The sequence below is a fragment of the Mus pahari genome, chromosome 6, assembly GCF_900095145.1.
Source record: "Mus pahari chromosome 6, PAHARI_EIJ_v1.1, whole genome shotgun sequence".
NCBI classification, from domain to species: Eukaryota; Metazoa; Chordata; class Mammalia; order Rodentia; family Muridae; genus Mus; species Mus pahari.
Window position 1 is genome coordinate 59,853,935 of NC_034595.1, and position 16,325 is coordinate 59,870,259.

General features: G+C 42.5%; 1 protein-coding gene across 7 annotated transcripts in view; it reads right to left on the reverse strand.

Moving 5' to 3' along the window:
• The window catches only part of Osbpl9 (oxysterol binding protein like 9), a 145,911-nt gene that overhangs the window by 8,761 nt on the left and 120,825 nt on the right, over positions 1-16,325 (reverse strand). For all 7 annotated transcript variants that reach the window (XM_021199762.1, XM_021199766.1, XM_021199767.1 and 4 more), the window contains 5 exons: positions 15,717-15,821; positions 12,406-12,565; positions 2,526-2,638; positions 2,303-2,421; positions 1,480-1,565 (listed from right to left, as the gene is read on the reverse strand). In XM_021199762.1, coding sequence (XP_021055421.1) covers positions 1,480-1,565; positions 2,303-2,421; positions 2,526-2,638; positions 12,406-12,565; positions 15,717-15,821 — 583 coding nt within the window. The remainder of the gene's footprint in view (positions 1-1,479; positions 1,566-2,302; positions 2,422-2,525; positions 2,639-12,405; positions 12,566-15,716; positions 15,822-16,325) is intronic.

Genomic DNA, 16,325 nt, shown 5'->3' on the forward strand with positions numbered 1-16,325 from the left:
GAGAGAGAATTGTGTGTGGTACATACAGACAAGTGTGCAGATATGTGAGCCTAAGAGCAGTCTTACAGGCCAAAGGAAGATGTTAGGTGTCCTCTATTACTCTCTGCCTCATCCTTGAGATAACATCTGATACAGGCTGGCAGCCAGCAAGCCCTGACAACTCCCTTCTCTGTTCCCACAGCACAAGGCTAAGGCACATGTGAGCATGCCCTGCTTTGTGTGGGTGCTTGAGCCTGCGCAGCAAGCACTCTTATGCACTAAGTGATCTCCTCAGCCCTCAGGTGCTGTAGTGTCATTTTAATTGTTATTGTTTGCAATACTAGAGATAAAAAAAAGCAAGGGTCTCACACTTGTAGGATATGCATGCTACCACCGAGCAACATTTTCAATCTTGGCCTTTTAGTTTTAAGCAAGCAGTATCCAAATGGCATAATGATACATTTTGCTTTTTATTTTTGTTAATCTTGTTCAACGATTATTGTCTCCTCTGACAGAGGATGTGTTTGTTGTACCTACATTTGGAGGTCACTGACACCTACAAGTTAACTGGGATTGTCTTCAACCTGTCCCCTTTGCCCTTGACACATTATTTACCCTTTCTTCCTTTTTGGAGTTAATCTTGCATTTCTAGTATTCTGTTTTATCTGATTTATTCATGTCTCAGTTGTACTCTTAAATTCTAAAGTGGTTCCTCTGAGGAAAACAGACTTTAAAGTTCGATAAATAAAAGCTATTGTCACGAAGCACTTGATACCCCTGACAGCAATGCCAATGGACTCACCTATCAATTATCTATCAGATTTATCACTGCTGTAGATGTTTAACATTTCTGCACTTTAAGAACTGGTTACATGGTTCTCTTACATGCCACTCTGGCTCTCTCCCCTCCCCCCCCCCATTCTGTTGTTAGCTAGGATGTCCATTTACCATGAAACCTCAGTGATGTGCAGTTGGCCTCAGGAAGCTTTGATTCTCCCACACAAAGGATGTAGTCAGAGAACTAAGAAAGTCTGCCTGCTGCCAGTCAAGAGCAACGAACCCTTATCAACCTCTCTCTGCTATGATTTCTTTCCCCGCAGGAGCAGCTCAGACCACAGGCTTTTTATATTACATTACAGCTCATGATTCAGTCCATAATGGACTGACTTTCAAACTTCTCCTTTCTTCAGGTTGTACCAAGTACCTGCCAAATGACAGGTGCTTTAGAAAGGTTTGCTAAGCAAGATTAAGTGAATTTCAAATAAGTTCATAGCCTTGCCCTTTGAGATTCTAGTTGCCTGCCTATTAACTTTAAAGAAGTTCTGTAGGTGACTCACTTGATGGCCTACTAACCCCTGGGCCACATAACCTAAGCAGCAGGCCCTCAGAACATTTAACTACCCAAACCCTGAGAGGACACAGAGGACACAGCTGCTACCTGCACAGAAAGTTCCCGAGCAGCAGCGTCTTTAACGATTATAACCCACTACGCTCAGTTACCTCACGAACAGGTCTGGATGTGCGAAAAAGTCTGCATACATTTCTAACAGAGATCTTCTCTCGAGAATAAATGTTGGAAGAACTACCTGTAAAACAGACGTTTGCCTCCTGAGAATCAGATTGCATGAGACCCAGACTCTGCACTGCTGAAAGCCCTCATCTGTCCCATCACACCCACCACAGGCCCCAGTTACGCTTTACAGAAGCACTTCCCAAGATGTCCCAGATCAGAATGCCTGCCCAGCAGATGTGGAACTTAGAGGGGCTCTGAATGCTTCCATGTTCCTCTGCGCAAACCTCTGCTGTCCCTGTGACACCAGCACTTATAGCTTAGATGAAATATGACAAACATCACACAAGACTTTGGTGCTCTGTTTGGGGAACCAGGAAGAAGGCAGAGCTAAGAAACAATTTATCAAATTGCTTCTTATAGGACAGGTGACACCAGTCCCCCCGCTAGATGGAAAAACAAAACCTGAGTGTGACAGATACTAGCCTAAATTAGTATGGATTCTATCAGACTCCAGTTTTAATTTTAAAAAGGTATGTTCGTGCTGGAGAGCATGAATCTAAATATGGTGAGGCTGGCAAGGATTTCTCACTGACTGCCAATCCAGCTCCGTTCTTAATCCATACAGCCCACCCGCGGTCATCTCTGAGCACTGCCTTTAGCTCATCCATAGAAACTCTCAGTTAATTCATCTCCGTGCACACTACACCGGAGACAAGCCAAACACACGCAGGACCATGCTGCTCATCTGTGAGCGCTTACCCACCCACTCAGCCCATGCATTCGCGGAGGGAATGCAGCGCTGGCTCTTACCTTTGTGAGGTCCATCCCCAGCCTGACTTGTGATAAGAGGTGCATGATAACGCTCTTGTGCTCTTCCACTGACCCCGCCTCCCCATCATCATCTCTGTCGTCATGTGAGTCAAAAAGATCTGCAACAGAACAGCTCGGCTTAGGCTGGCTCTGGATTGACTGGAGGTGCCCTGCCAGTACTGCCAACATTCCTAAGAAAACAAAGTTCTCAGGGGCTCCTCACCAGCATCGCTTGTGCCATTGGACATGGAGGAATTCAGTGACTCTGTGGTGTCTGGGCGTTTTAAGCTATTTCCGGAGCTGCTGTGTGTCAAGACTGAGGCAGATCCAGAAGAACTGAGTAATAAAAAAAAGAATAAAGAGTGAAACAGGCCAGCTTCTTATAGCGAAAAGAGAGCAACATGGAAGGCAGATGTTGACGCACAGTTACGTTACTTGAAATCAGTACACAGAGCGATGGCAGAAACATCCAGGCTCCTAAAAGCAGCTACCCATACTAATTCCACACTGAGCCTGCGCTCTGTGCACAGGGCGAGCCTAGCTGAAGGCAGTGATGGAAACAGGCCGATCTCTGCCTCTGCATCCAAATCTGAAACCTGAGTTCACTTCCTCACGTCTGTGCACATGGAGATGAGCCAGTGACTGGCAATTTCCTCAGAAAGAGCAACAGTTCAAGCTGGGGTCTGTGGGTCACACCTATGACCTTCAGTTTTTGGGATGCTGAGGCAGGAGAATTGTTTTGAGTTTGAGGCCAGCCTGAGCTACAAGAGTGTGACTCTGCAAAAATCAAAACAGTAACATAATCCATTGTACGTCTTGGGTTCCTGTCTGTATTTTCTAAGATCCTTGAGCACAGTCCACAGAGGATTAATACTTTTTCTCAATATTTAATATGTAAATTTTAAATAACATTTTAAAGTATATTTTTTTACAAATATATTTATGGCAATTTACTGGCATAAAACTGTCTTTATGAGCAGGTTATGGTAAGAACATAACTTTATGACTTTTAGACCTTTAAGAAGGTCTAAAAAGCCTTCTCTAAAAATGATCAGTATCTACCTAAAAATTCATATATAAATTAAATAACCAACTGGGCATGCTGGCACAGATCTTTAATCCCTACACTTAGGAGGCAGAGGCAAGCCATTCTCTGTGAGTTTAAGGCCAGTTGAGTGTACACTGAGAATTCCAGGCCAGCTAGGATTATATAATAAGACTTTGTCTCAAAAAAAAAAAAAATGTAAGGGCAAGCAATTATGTAAAGTATAGAAACATCAACCAAATTTCTCATAATACAGACACTTAAAATGCTACAGAACACCAAGTCTTTTTACATATCTTTGTGTACAATGTACATTATAGACTCTAGTTAAATACTTTATTGTTGTCATTTTTTAGTCTGTAAGAACCATAACTATTTGCCAGCAGAAATGCTCAGCAGTGCCCAGTGCTTACACTCCTGCCCTGCAGCACATGGCCTCCCACCAATGCCCAGCTCCAGAGCAGTAGACAGATCCAACCACTGCTTCTGTAGATCACCCAGAGCACACAGTTCAGGCTTCACCCCACTGCTAAACACCTAAGTATGTGAGACACATGAACAATGGCACCACCTAAAAATCTCCTGGGCTCTGCTGAAATTAATATATTAAAAATTAGTTAGAGTACGTATGTATCCTACATTAAAAATAGTTGCCTAGGTGACCTTGTTTTAATCTATTTTGCAAAAAATCCTTAGGTAATTACTTATTGCTTCTTTGCTAATTTAGTATTAATATGTATCTTAAGGGGCTATAAAGCATATCTCACTAATTTTAAGAAGCAATGGAATGAATGAAAGACCCAGGTAAAAATATAAATTATTGCTGGGCAGTGGTGGCACACGCCTTTAATCCCAGCACTCGGGAGGCAGAGGCAGGCGGATTTCTGAGTTCAAGGCTGGCCTGGTCTACAGAGTGAGTTCCAGGACAGCCAGAGTTACACAGAGAAACCCTGTCTCGAAAAACCAAAAAAAAAAAAAAAAAAAAAGGAAATTAATTTTTACATGAAAGAAGTGTATGAGAATTCTTGTCACAATATTTGGTTCTTTTGCATATCATCAAAATATAATCAATCTTTTAAGCTAACTCAACTTTATACCAGATTTATACCAAATTAATCTTTAAACCTCAACTGCTATAAAACATGAGATTTATTCTGACAGACTTCCGAAGGCTTGTGCTGCCTTTTCTTTTTACCATTGGTTGCAGAAGACTAGTTATGATGCGTTAGACACTTGGTTTCAGGGTGGAAACAAACAGAAGCATGGGACCAATTTCCAGCCATTCCACAGCTCACCTCATTCAGAGCAAAGAATGAGGTCATGAACACTTGCTTGTACATCCAAGATCATAAGGAAATTAGTATAATTTATGGAGCATTTACAATAACCTGCCCAGAGAAGCATGATCATTCTGAGAACACAGAGATGCACAAAACAGCAATGAAGGTCTGAGGGTCCATAATGGCAGAGCAGAGGGGCGATTTGAATCAGGCATGTCTAGCACAAGTTCTTTCCAACATGCACTCTCTTCTGATGTACAGACAGGGAACCACATTGGCCAGTTATATGGTCTATGTGTTCCCAAGGAGCTGGGTAACAGTAACGAAAGGGCACAGGCCCCAAAACACTCTTCCATCTGAGATACAGAGAGAAACACATAAGGACAAGAATTTGACCTCAGACAGTAGCCAGTGACAGGTGTCACAACTCAAAAGCCCAGACGACAGGCAACAAGGACCATGACTACCCTACTCAAACAGGGCCAGGCTGGGAGACAATGTGCAGTGCTAGCCTACATACCCAGTTTGAGAGTATTTAAGGCCACACCACGAACAAACAGAAAGCAAGTATGTAAAAACAAAAAGCAAAGAACCCAGGTTGGCCCAAAGTATCTATCTTCTTCATGAGTTTCAGACCCAAGCTGAGGATATCCGAGGTGAGCATAAGATGCAGGGAGGGAGAGAGGGAGGGGGGCGCCCAGGATGTCAGACTGGACACAGGGCTTACATTTGGGTCATTAAAAATGGTAGGGTCATGCACTGTGTATTAGGGGGCAGAAAACAAGAGGGGGGGAACCAAAAAGAGGGAGGAGTGGGAGGGGGCCTAAGCTGTTCGCATGCCTATGATGGAATTAATCATGAACATGTCAGAGTCACCCTAAACTAGACCTGAAACCTTGGGTGACATTGCAAAGAGCTCATCATGTGTGACTAAGGTTTACTTTAGAGGATTTTAGTGGAAAGACAGGTAAATCTATCAATTGGTAAAAGACATTTAATCCCGTTACATTTAGAGTGATAGCTAATATTGGGCTGGCGGTGTGGCTCAGTGAGAACAGATGTTCACCAAGCCCGATGACTTGAGTTCAATCCTAGAACATGCATGGTGAAAAGAGAAAAATGACTCCTGAAAGTTGTTCTCTGACCCCCACAGGTAACTATGGCACAGCCCTGGCCCCTCAAGCACAAAACGTAGTAAGAAATTTAAAAGAAAACAGCTAGTGTTTAAGAGACTCTTTAAATTCTGTTTAAATATAAGATAGCTGAACCTTTTTTAAAAAAGAAAATCAAGTTTTTACTTTGGAGTTTTTTTCTAAATGGTTATTTGCTAAACCTGTAATGTCATGCAAGCACTAATTAAGGCACATCATTTTTTGTTTGATTTTGTTGAGTGATCTATTTCCCCATCCCTAGGCAAAGATGAAGAACTATGTTAGATTTTTAAAAACTGTATAATTCTTTTGGAAAATGTTACGATTTCTAATAGTTTATGACACAACATGCAACACTAAGCACTATCACTTCGACCATTTGTGCTGTCCCCAGCCCTCGGGTCTGCACTCAGTGCTAGTTTAGCTGGTGTCCCACCCCCACTCTCCTCACACACCCAGACGTCTCTCTGGAGAGCACTACAGCCCAAGCAGGCCTAATCATTTGTCCGATTCACATAAATTCTTACTAACACTGAATTGGAACCATCTCTGTTCCTCCATTCAAAATCAACTGAGAATCTGAAAACTGACCAACTACTCCCCATTCATCGTATGAAATTACCTAAGCATGGACAACAACCAAACTGAACCAAACTTCCACTCAATGGGGGCAGCCTAGAATCTCACACCAGACACATAGCCAAGAAAAGTCCACGTGTCCAGGTCTCATCACAAAACAAACAATACAAAAGGCCAATGTGGTATCTATCCCCTGGGCCTACCAGTCCTACAGAAGAAACACTCTACAATGGCAATTACCTAAGTGAGCCCTAAGGCACAGATTTGAAATGAATAACCATGAACTTCAACAAAGAATCCAAGGAGCTTAATAAAGATACAAATAGCTCAATGACCTTCAGGAGAATGGCAGCAAAGTGACGCCCAAGGAGAAACAAACATTGGGAGAAGGAAATGATAAAGACTGGACATACTGAAGAGAACCCAAGGAAAAATAAAGATGGAATGGGAAACCCCAATAACCCAAGGAGAAAACTCAGGGGAAGCCTTACAAGTAGAATGGAGAAGGGAAAGATAGACTGTCAGGAAATGAAGATAAACTAGAGGAATCAAGCATGTGAACAAAGAATATGAAAAATTAAAACATAAGGACATGTAGGGACTGTGAGATGATATGAAAACATCAAATATAGGTCTAGGGAGATGGCTCACAGATCAAGCCTGGTGGCAACCAAGAGCTGTCTGATTGGACTTAACACCCATTCAATAGTGAATTCATGTCTGATACTGTAAACCTAGCCAACTACCTGTAGCCAGTGAGGTCATGGAACCGAGGAGAACCTACTACTGCTCCTTTTCCAAACCACCATATTCCCTAACTGCATTCTAAACACATATCCTTATAGAGAAGGCTAAGTGTAGCGCACACCTCACATTAAAAGGCTTCATCCTGTAGTAAACAGACAGCATTACAGAAAGCTAACGAGTCTGGGTGCCCCAGTGGGGTTGGGGTAGAAAGATTTTAAGAGTCAGAGAACCAGGGTGTGTGCTGCAAAACTGTAATATCTCAACAGCATGGCTACTTAACCAGCCTTAACAGCGATTACACCAGTTGACACGCCAATGTGGATGGAGGAAATCTAACTGGGCCTCCTCTAGTTGAAGAGACACAAGTAATTAACAATTACCGAGAGAAGGGGATCAAGTCTTCTCCAGGGAGAGCCCCCTGATGCTTATCCAATACCATGGCCAACCTTAAACACATACACAAACGAGCAATAAATAATAAATGGATTCAGCAGGTTGTAATTACACATTTATATTTATATATATATATATATATATATATATATATATATATATATATATAAATACACACACATATACTTAACTATACATAATATATGTGAAACTATTAAAGAAAAAGGTCATGAATTTGAGAAAGGGAAAATGTGAAAACAGTAAACATATAAGAATATTTAGAGGAGGGAGGGATTAGACAAGACAAAGAGCAAGAGAAGGAGAGCCCACCATGTAAAACCAACTCCTCCTGTTCATCCCGCCCCTTCCTCCTGACTCACGCCCCAGGTGGTCATTTATCTCACATATAAGTTACTTTTCCTCACTAACATGAACTTCAGAAGCCAACAATGGGTTTCCTGTGAGTCACTACAGCAGATAAATGCCAGTTCTTATTTCATGTGCACACTTAAAAAGAACAAAAACAAAGTCCTACATAACATCCCCCTCCCTCTTTCTCTCTCCCTCCTCCTCTTCCTCCTCCTCCTCTTCCTCCTCCTCCTCATCCTCCTTTTTTAAACCATTTTCTTTTTGGTTTTCCAAGACAGGATTTCTCTATGTAGCACTAGCGGTCTTAGAACTTTGTGGACCAGGCTGGCCTTGAACTCACAGAGATCTGCCTGCCTCTGCCTCTTGAGTGCTGGAATTAAAACCATGTGCCACCACTGCCTGGCACTACATACATTTCTTACTGAAAGAAAGAACTTTCAATGCCTAAGGCTTGGCTGACATACAGCTTGCAGTACACATATAATCCGTCCCAGGTTTATCTTGCCACGCAAAGCAAAACCCAAGCTCCATCAATTGCACCAGCTTCCAAGAGCAGGAATAATGCTCAGCAAAACCAAAGCTGAGCATCTCTCTGAGATGCACAGGTGAAGCGAATGCCTTCCGAGCGCAGGTCTGACTTACACTGTTCTCATGTGAATGTTCACAGGGACTCATCCACACTGAACTTATTATTATCCTCATTTTACCAACTAGGAAACTGAGAATTGCACAGGAGAAGAAAGTTGACCAAGGTCATCCAACAAAACTGACTCGGGACTCAATGGATCTGAGGTTCTAGAATTCAGATACCTGAGCCATAGCAACTGCCTGTATACAAGAGGCAGAGAAGCCTTTTCCCATTAGCTAACATCTAAGTGATGGCTGAAAGCCTTTTCTGTACAATGTTACATACCTAACTTTCATTTAATGCAGTAAAACCAGTCAAACGTTTCAAATGAGGAAAACCCTATCAGCAGGAGCTGCCGAACCTTTGTGCTCAGTATCTCCAGCCCAGCACTTCCCCCAATCCTCAGGGACCAGGGTCCACAGAGAAAGGGCACAAAGCTGCTTAGCTGAGCACCGGGTTTTGTCTCTTCTTTCTACCTTAGTCTGGCCTTTCGTCGACACTACACAATCCGGGGCACCCAAAATGCAGACCTGGCCAGCAGCTGCCAACGTTCATGGGAAGATGTCCAATATTCCTAAAAGCTTAACAAATCAAACAGTATGTCTTCTTGTACTTCAGTCACACTGCTTACAAATAAATCAAGCACTCTGGCCCTCCATGCCTTGGGGTAGGGATAGGGGCACAAAAGATTTTATTTGTAACAACTGAAACCTCACTAAAACTAAAATTGACAGCCTATCAATAGATGAACAAAATAGTACAGTACTAGGCCTACAATAGAAAAAATGCCCATCAATCCAAAGGAAATGAGCTAGTGACACATCAGTACAAGGCTAGCCTGAGGAACTTCAAAGTGCAGTGCTGTGTAAAAGGAAGCAAAAGTGTTTGCTATGTGGCCCCAAGAGCACAACACTTTTCTTGTCCTTTTTGTTGTTACTGCTTCCTGCCCCACCCCAGTGCTGGCTTTAATGCATGCCAGGCAAGTGCTTAACCACTGAGCTACACCTCAGTCCTGTTCCGTTCTTAAAGAAGCAAGCTATCTAGTGACAGAAGAGATGAGAGGTTGCTTGTGGATGAGAAGACAAGTGTTGGGAGAAAGGACAAAGGGACACACCAGGACTCTCAAATAGCTGTGCTTATTTCCTGAGACTGTTGATGATTTGAAGTACACAAATGTTCATGCAACTGTATCAATTATGCCTACACACACACACACACACACACACACACACACACACACACACACACACACACAAAGACAAAACAAGAAACCCAAGAGAAAGATGACAGCCGACAATGCCATGTACAAAGCAGGGCTTCTCATGACTGTCTCTTAGAATGAAGAGGAACATCTGGGGCAGACTTTCACTTTTAATTCCCAGCCTTCTCCATCCTGACCCTGACACTGGGAAAACTCTGATCTCTAGTGGTGGCCCTTATACAGAACTAAGTAGTTAAGCAAATGCTTCCCACCCACAAGGCCAAGGGCTCAATTTCCAGTATTAGACAGCAACAACGAACCCCAAACAAAATGAGGACTGCAGTGTGGACAGTGAGAAAGGGCTTGCTTCCGCTTACGTAACCGTTTTAAAGCCAGCTCCCCAACTAAGTACTTAGAAGTTTGTTGTTTCCAGTGTTTAAGTAGAAACAAGAAAAACGTGTTTTTCCCTCTTTCCACAAAAGGCAGTGAGTAAACTAAATTCGGCCTTACTTTGGGGTATACAGGCCTATGATACTGTGGAGGTTTTACCATTTATTAACATGTTACTTTTGTTTGCTTGTTTGAGATAGGGTCTCGTTACATAGCCCTGGTTAGCCTGGAATTTGCTATACAGAGCAGTCTGGCCTGGAATTCAGAGACTGGCCTGCGTCTGCTTCCTCGTGCCGAGATTACAGGTGTGCACTGCCACACTCCAGGCTACTCTGAAAGGGTTGCAGAGAACCCCACTGAGTAGGCATGATTGTTGGTGTTCAGAGTCACATCACTGTCACTCTTCAGGAGATTCCTACGGTCACACAAACCACACTGCCATCAGCTACTTATACACTTCTTTACAGGTGTAGATCAGCTATAGGATCAATGTCTACAAGCGGAACTGTCGAGCTAGGGACAGCACTGTGACCATGATAAAGACTATGTCCCTCTTTGTGCAATCTGCTTCATGTCTTCTCCACCAGAATGAACGTAGTCACTCCTCAATGGATAAAGAATCTGACTACTAATTTTGCATGTTAAATATGTGTATTTATGTACGTATCTTTTATTCATGTCTTTTGCCTGTTTTTCTCTTATGTCAAGTCTTAGTCTCTAGATGATCGTTATGTGTTGGAGAAATTTATATTTTTGTCCATGTGAAGTATCAGTTTGTCACCATGCTTTCAAATGTTTATGCTGCTCTTTCTTTAGAGCTTCCTGCCTACTTTCAGCTGTAGGTTCTGGTCTGTGCTACAGTGGCTGAGCTCATCTTTCTTCTGTATCTCTAGACTGCATCCCACCAGGGTAGTAATGTCACTCAGGTGGTTCTGTTTCAGATTTCCCATATTTTAAATATCCCCTCCAAAACAAAGCAAATCACCACCCAGTGAAATTCAGATCACCAGTGACTCCTGTTTTTTCAATGCTGTAAAGCATTGCTAATGCAGTAAGTGAAGATGTGGGCAAGTTTGTCCATGTAATGATCTCTTGCAGAGCCTATCCATCAATGCTGCAAATTCCATCCTATAAACTTAAGACACTGTGGGCACCGGTGAGCACAGGCTGTCTATGAGGCTAAGGGTAAGGAAGCAGTGCTGCTGACTCTTCCAGGACTGCTTGTCCATTAGCCAATCCACCGCCACGCCTTTCTAACAGGGTTCAGTTTGTCTACTCTTCCTCTTCTTGTCCCCAGTTCTGTTCTCTATACTTAACCTCATCACAGCCAGCATCACATTCTCTCTCTTCTCTGGGAAGCCTCCCCTAGCTCCACACCTGAATGTGTCCCATGGTTTCCTATACATAACCATAATGCATGCCATGGTGTGAACATTTATGTAGTTATACATGGTTGTGTAAGCTTGTGTGTCCTACATGTATGCATTACCCTACTGAGCAGAAGGTGGCACTGGATTCCCTGGAACTGAAGTTACAGGCAGATGTGAGCTGCCATGTGGGTGCTGGGAAACAAACCTGGATACTCTGGAAGAGCAGCCAGTGCTTTTAACCCCCAAGATCTCTTTCCAACCCTGTTTCTAAATTCTAATGCTGAAACTTGAGTTGCCAGTGTGGCAGTACTAAGAGGTACAGCCTCTGAGTGGCAACCAAGTCAGGAGATACTAACTCTGGTACACAGATTAGAAGCTCCAGAGATCTGCTGTGCCTTCCACCACAAGGGAACATTATCAGATGGTATAACCTGTGAAACAGAAAGCAAGCCTCCTAGCACAGAACAAACCTGCCAGCACCCAGATTTTGGGCTGCACTATGAGAAATAAAATCCTATTATTTATAAGCTTCCAGCCTACAATTACCTAAAATGACTAAGATACCATGCCATGATGCATCATGGATTTTATATATATAAAATATGTTTATTTCCCCCATTAAATTGAGTTATTTTCTATCATTCCTCCACCCAATAAAATTCCAGTTTTTAGTTGTTAGATATCCTCATTCCTATACAAATATATGTGACATGACTCTTTCCTGATGGCAGTGCCACTACAGAAATATACAGAGCTAATATAACATTGCCAGCACATTACCAAACCTGATACTATTTATTCAGGTTGTATTATTAAATCAGGAGTACAAGTCAAAACTGTCACAGAACTGACTTTGCTCAATAAACCTTCACGAGGCAAGTGTCTCACTAACTGCAGTCTGAAGACCACATCTTTTAAAATTTGAATATGTACATTATTCACATACTTACTCTATTAAGCGCTTTGGGGAGGAGCCACTTTGATGGAATTCATCAGCATCATAGAACTCATCTTCACTGCTAGAGTAAGAGAACTCTGGGACTGTATTTGGAGACAAGTTGACATGGCTGGGAGGAGTCAGACTGCTGCTAGGTGGTGAGTTCCCACTGCCTAGGAGTCAAAGGTTTTCAATTAGGGAAAACAGTGGTAGTTAGGGAAATGGGCCCACAACAGACCTCTCTAAAGTCAAGATTGAGTCTGGTCAACTGATGTAATTCTCACCTTATTTTTTTAACCAACGGTTAAATCAGACAATGAAAATAAGAAGGGCAACTGTGATACAGACTGGGGACACAGCCTTTTTATCTTTATTCATTCTATAGTATTGAACACCGATTCCAGGGATTCACACATACTAAGGAAAAATCCCCCCACTGAGCAGTAACACCCACAACCTGGATATAAGCTTTCAAACAAATGGGGAAAATTCTGTATCTCCACCCTGTGACTTAAGATGAACTTGTGTTCTGTAGTAGTGAGGAGTTCTTCTGATTGCACACACGCTGGTGTTTGGCATCCCACGAGAGATACCAGTACCAATGAGAGCCATGGCTCTTTATGCCATACACTAAGATACCAACAGCAATGGAAATGCAAGACTGCATGACTACTAGATACTGCCTGGACACCACTCATAGTCAGTCTTCAAGCCACTCACCACAGAAAATAGAAAACCTTTCCACAAAGTCCTGGGTACACAGCATCCACGCCCTTCTTCCTAAACCTAAGTCAGGTGCATATGGCTCAGAGCAGAGATAAAACAGAGCTACTAAGGGAAGCATGCAGAAAAGGAAGACCACAGAGCATCTTCTAACAACAGACTCTAACTAAAGCAGGCAGAATTAATAGAGAGCCGGAGGAAAGACTATCGTCTGGCCTCTGCATGTTTGCTACACTGTCCAGTAATGAGTAAGAATAAACAGGGACACTCGCTCACTCTCTGATGGCTGTCAGGTTACTTGTAACTAATCTACCACAGATGCCAGGTGGACACTCAAGTTCAGTTACTGCTACTGCTGCCAATCAGAAGCCAAAGAACCCAGGCATGATGGTGTGGCCTCTGCTCCTAGCACTTGAGAGGCAGAGGCAGGATATCTCTGAAGTCAAGCCAGTCTACACAGCTAGTTATGGGCCAGCCACAACTATGAAGAGACACCCTGTCAAAAACAACAGCTAACAAGAAAAACAAAGACAGCAGTAACAGAAGCAAATGAAGATCTACCTCTAGACTTGTAGCCTGTTCTTGTATCTTGGGTCAGTTTAAACCAACCAGCTCTTCTTTGTACCAGGTTCATGAAGACCCTTTTAGACAGAATGGCTTGCTACCTAAAGTAAAGCTTACTATAGAAATTCCAAAGGTAACTTGCCTTGCCAAATAACTAAATTCTCTCTGTTTTTTCAGCAGCAAAAAAGGAACCAAAATACTCTTGTTGGAACAGGAAAAAAAAAGACCATGAATCACAACAATTAACAGGCAAATTGTCTGTGACCATATAATGGAAAACATGAGAAAACGGATGTGAATGTAAACTGCAAGCCCGAGTATTAAGATTTCAACATGACTTATTGTTAAAGGAAAGATTTCTTCTATGCTAGAGAAGGAAAAAAAGATGGAGAAGATAGGGAAATTAGAATGAAAACAAGCCAGAAAAGCATAAACTAACATAATTTTTTAATCTCCTTAAATCCAACTATAAATGTTAAGATACTTTTTAGTACCCTCTCAGAAATAATTATCAGAAGATAACCCTCACCCTCTGAAAATAATTTATATTAAAACTGGCTGACATACAGAAATGCTCCTTACATTTTCATTTATTAACCAGTTTTATGTATTTCCAAGTGGAGAAATTGTGACCACTTTACAATCTAATCATAATCACATCATATAAGACAAATGAATAAACAAAGCTCATAGGTTATTTTTTTCCTTTTGTAGCCCTGGCTGGCCTGTAACTCAGTATATGGATCCAGCTAGCCTCAAACTTGCAGCAATCCCCGCACCAGCTTCCCCATGCAGGCATGGCAGCTGAGAGCCACACACATCACACGCCTACAGGTTCTACCTTTAAGCAAGGTAAGACAAAGTTCACGAAACACAAAACCCCTCCCCCCAAAAAAAACCCTTTAACCTCATTACTAAAACTGCTTATTAGCATTTTCCAAGTAAAAGAACTACTGTTGACTCCTATTTTTTTCTTCAAAGTTTAGAAGGCATTCATGCTGTTAAATACGAAAAAGCCCAAGTATAGCATTACTCACTGCCACAAAATTTAATACGGGCTAAGGTCACATGATAATTTTCAACTGTTACACAGAAAAGTTCCACTAAGGAAGTGTCTGTGTAGTGACAAGAAACGTCAGGACCTGATCACCAGGACCTATACTCTTTAAACTTCCTCATTTAACAGAGTCAAAAGTTGTAAGTTCATTTCCTTGTGTCTGGTTCTATAGTTAACAAGATGCAAATTTAATTAACTTTAAAATAAGAAATAAATCTAGTATCTAACACAGGTGTAACCCTGTATATCATAGAAAGGGTAAAGATGACTATAAATAAAATGTAAATTAAATGACATATTTAATACTACAAAATTGATAAAAGTGAGACTGATAAATGTTCCCTAAAAAGTACATGGATCACAGGTGTGCAGTTACTCACTGCTCTACTAAGAAAACCCTGGGATCACCTATGTCAGTGACAGACACTTAATACCCCAAGGTGACCACGGAAACAATGTTGCGGACCCCACCATGGAAGAAGGAGAGCGCTTGCCTCTCTGCTGAGAGCCAGTCACAGAAGCAATGACTCCACTGAAGTCAGGACAGCGTGACAGTGCAGGTGGACACATAGCACATGAACGAGAGTGTTGCCAGGCCTTCCTGCTTCCGGTCTCTGCACTCCTACACTGTGGGATGCCTTGTCCATGAGACAGTGTGTGAGTCTCAAGTGAGCCTTGTCCATGAGACAGTGTGTGAGTCTCAAGTGAGCAATTTATTTATTTTTTAAAAGATTCAATCAGAAGCCCAAGCAGAGAGTACACAAACATAGCCCTATATTAAAAAAATTAAATTATAATTACTAATATTCTTGGCTCAATTACAAAACTACCCAATTTAAGGAGGACTGCAATGAAAAGCTAAGTTATTGCTAATGTCAGAAGCTATTACAGGCCCTCATCCTTTTCCCTACTGGGAGCCAAACATAAATCTGACACATTAATGGAAAGTTATAAGACGTGAAGGTTACCCAGATCTGTACCTGTACTATTTGGTGTTGGAGTCTGGTGATGTCCCAAGGTAGCTAACACAGGTCCAACAGGTAAGGAAGATGGGCGCTGCTCTGACTTACACAACTGAGTGGGTTCTGGATTTGAATATGTGAAATAAGTTAGAAGAACAGCCCAACACATACTCAATAGCGTCAACTATTTAGAATATAAAATTCTGACATATGAATTTTTCTACAGTAATTGAAATTCATGTTTCTCTTTATGACCTCCCAGCCTCTCAGTCTCTGACACTCTGAGCATCAGCAGAGCCAGCCAGGACAACTAACACCCAGCCAACACCCAGCCAACGCCCAGCCCACGCCCAGCCCACGCCCAGCCAACACCCAGCCCACAACCAGCCAACACCCAGCCAGGACAGCCAACACCCAGCCAACACCCAGCCCAACACCCAGCCAACACCCAGCCAACAGCCAGCCCACACCCAGCCAACACTCAGCCCAACACCCAGCCAGGACAGCCAACACCCAGCACAACACCCAGCCAACACCCAGCATAACAGCCAGCCAGGACAGCCCACACCAAGCACAACACCCAGCCAGGACAGCCAACACCCAGCACAACACCCAGCCAACACCCAG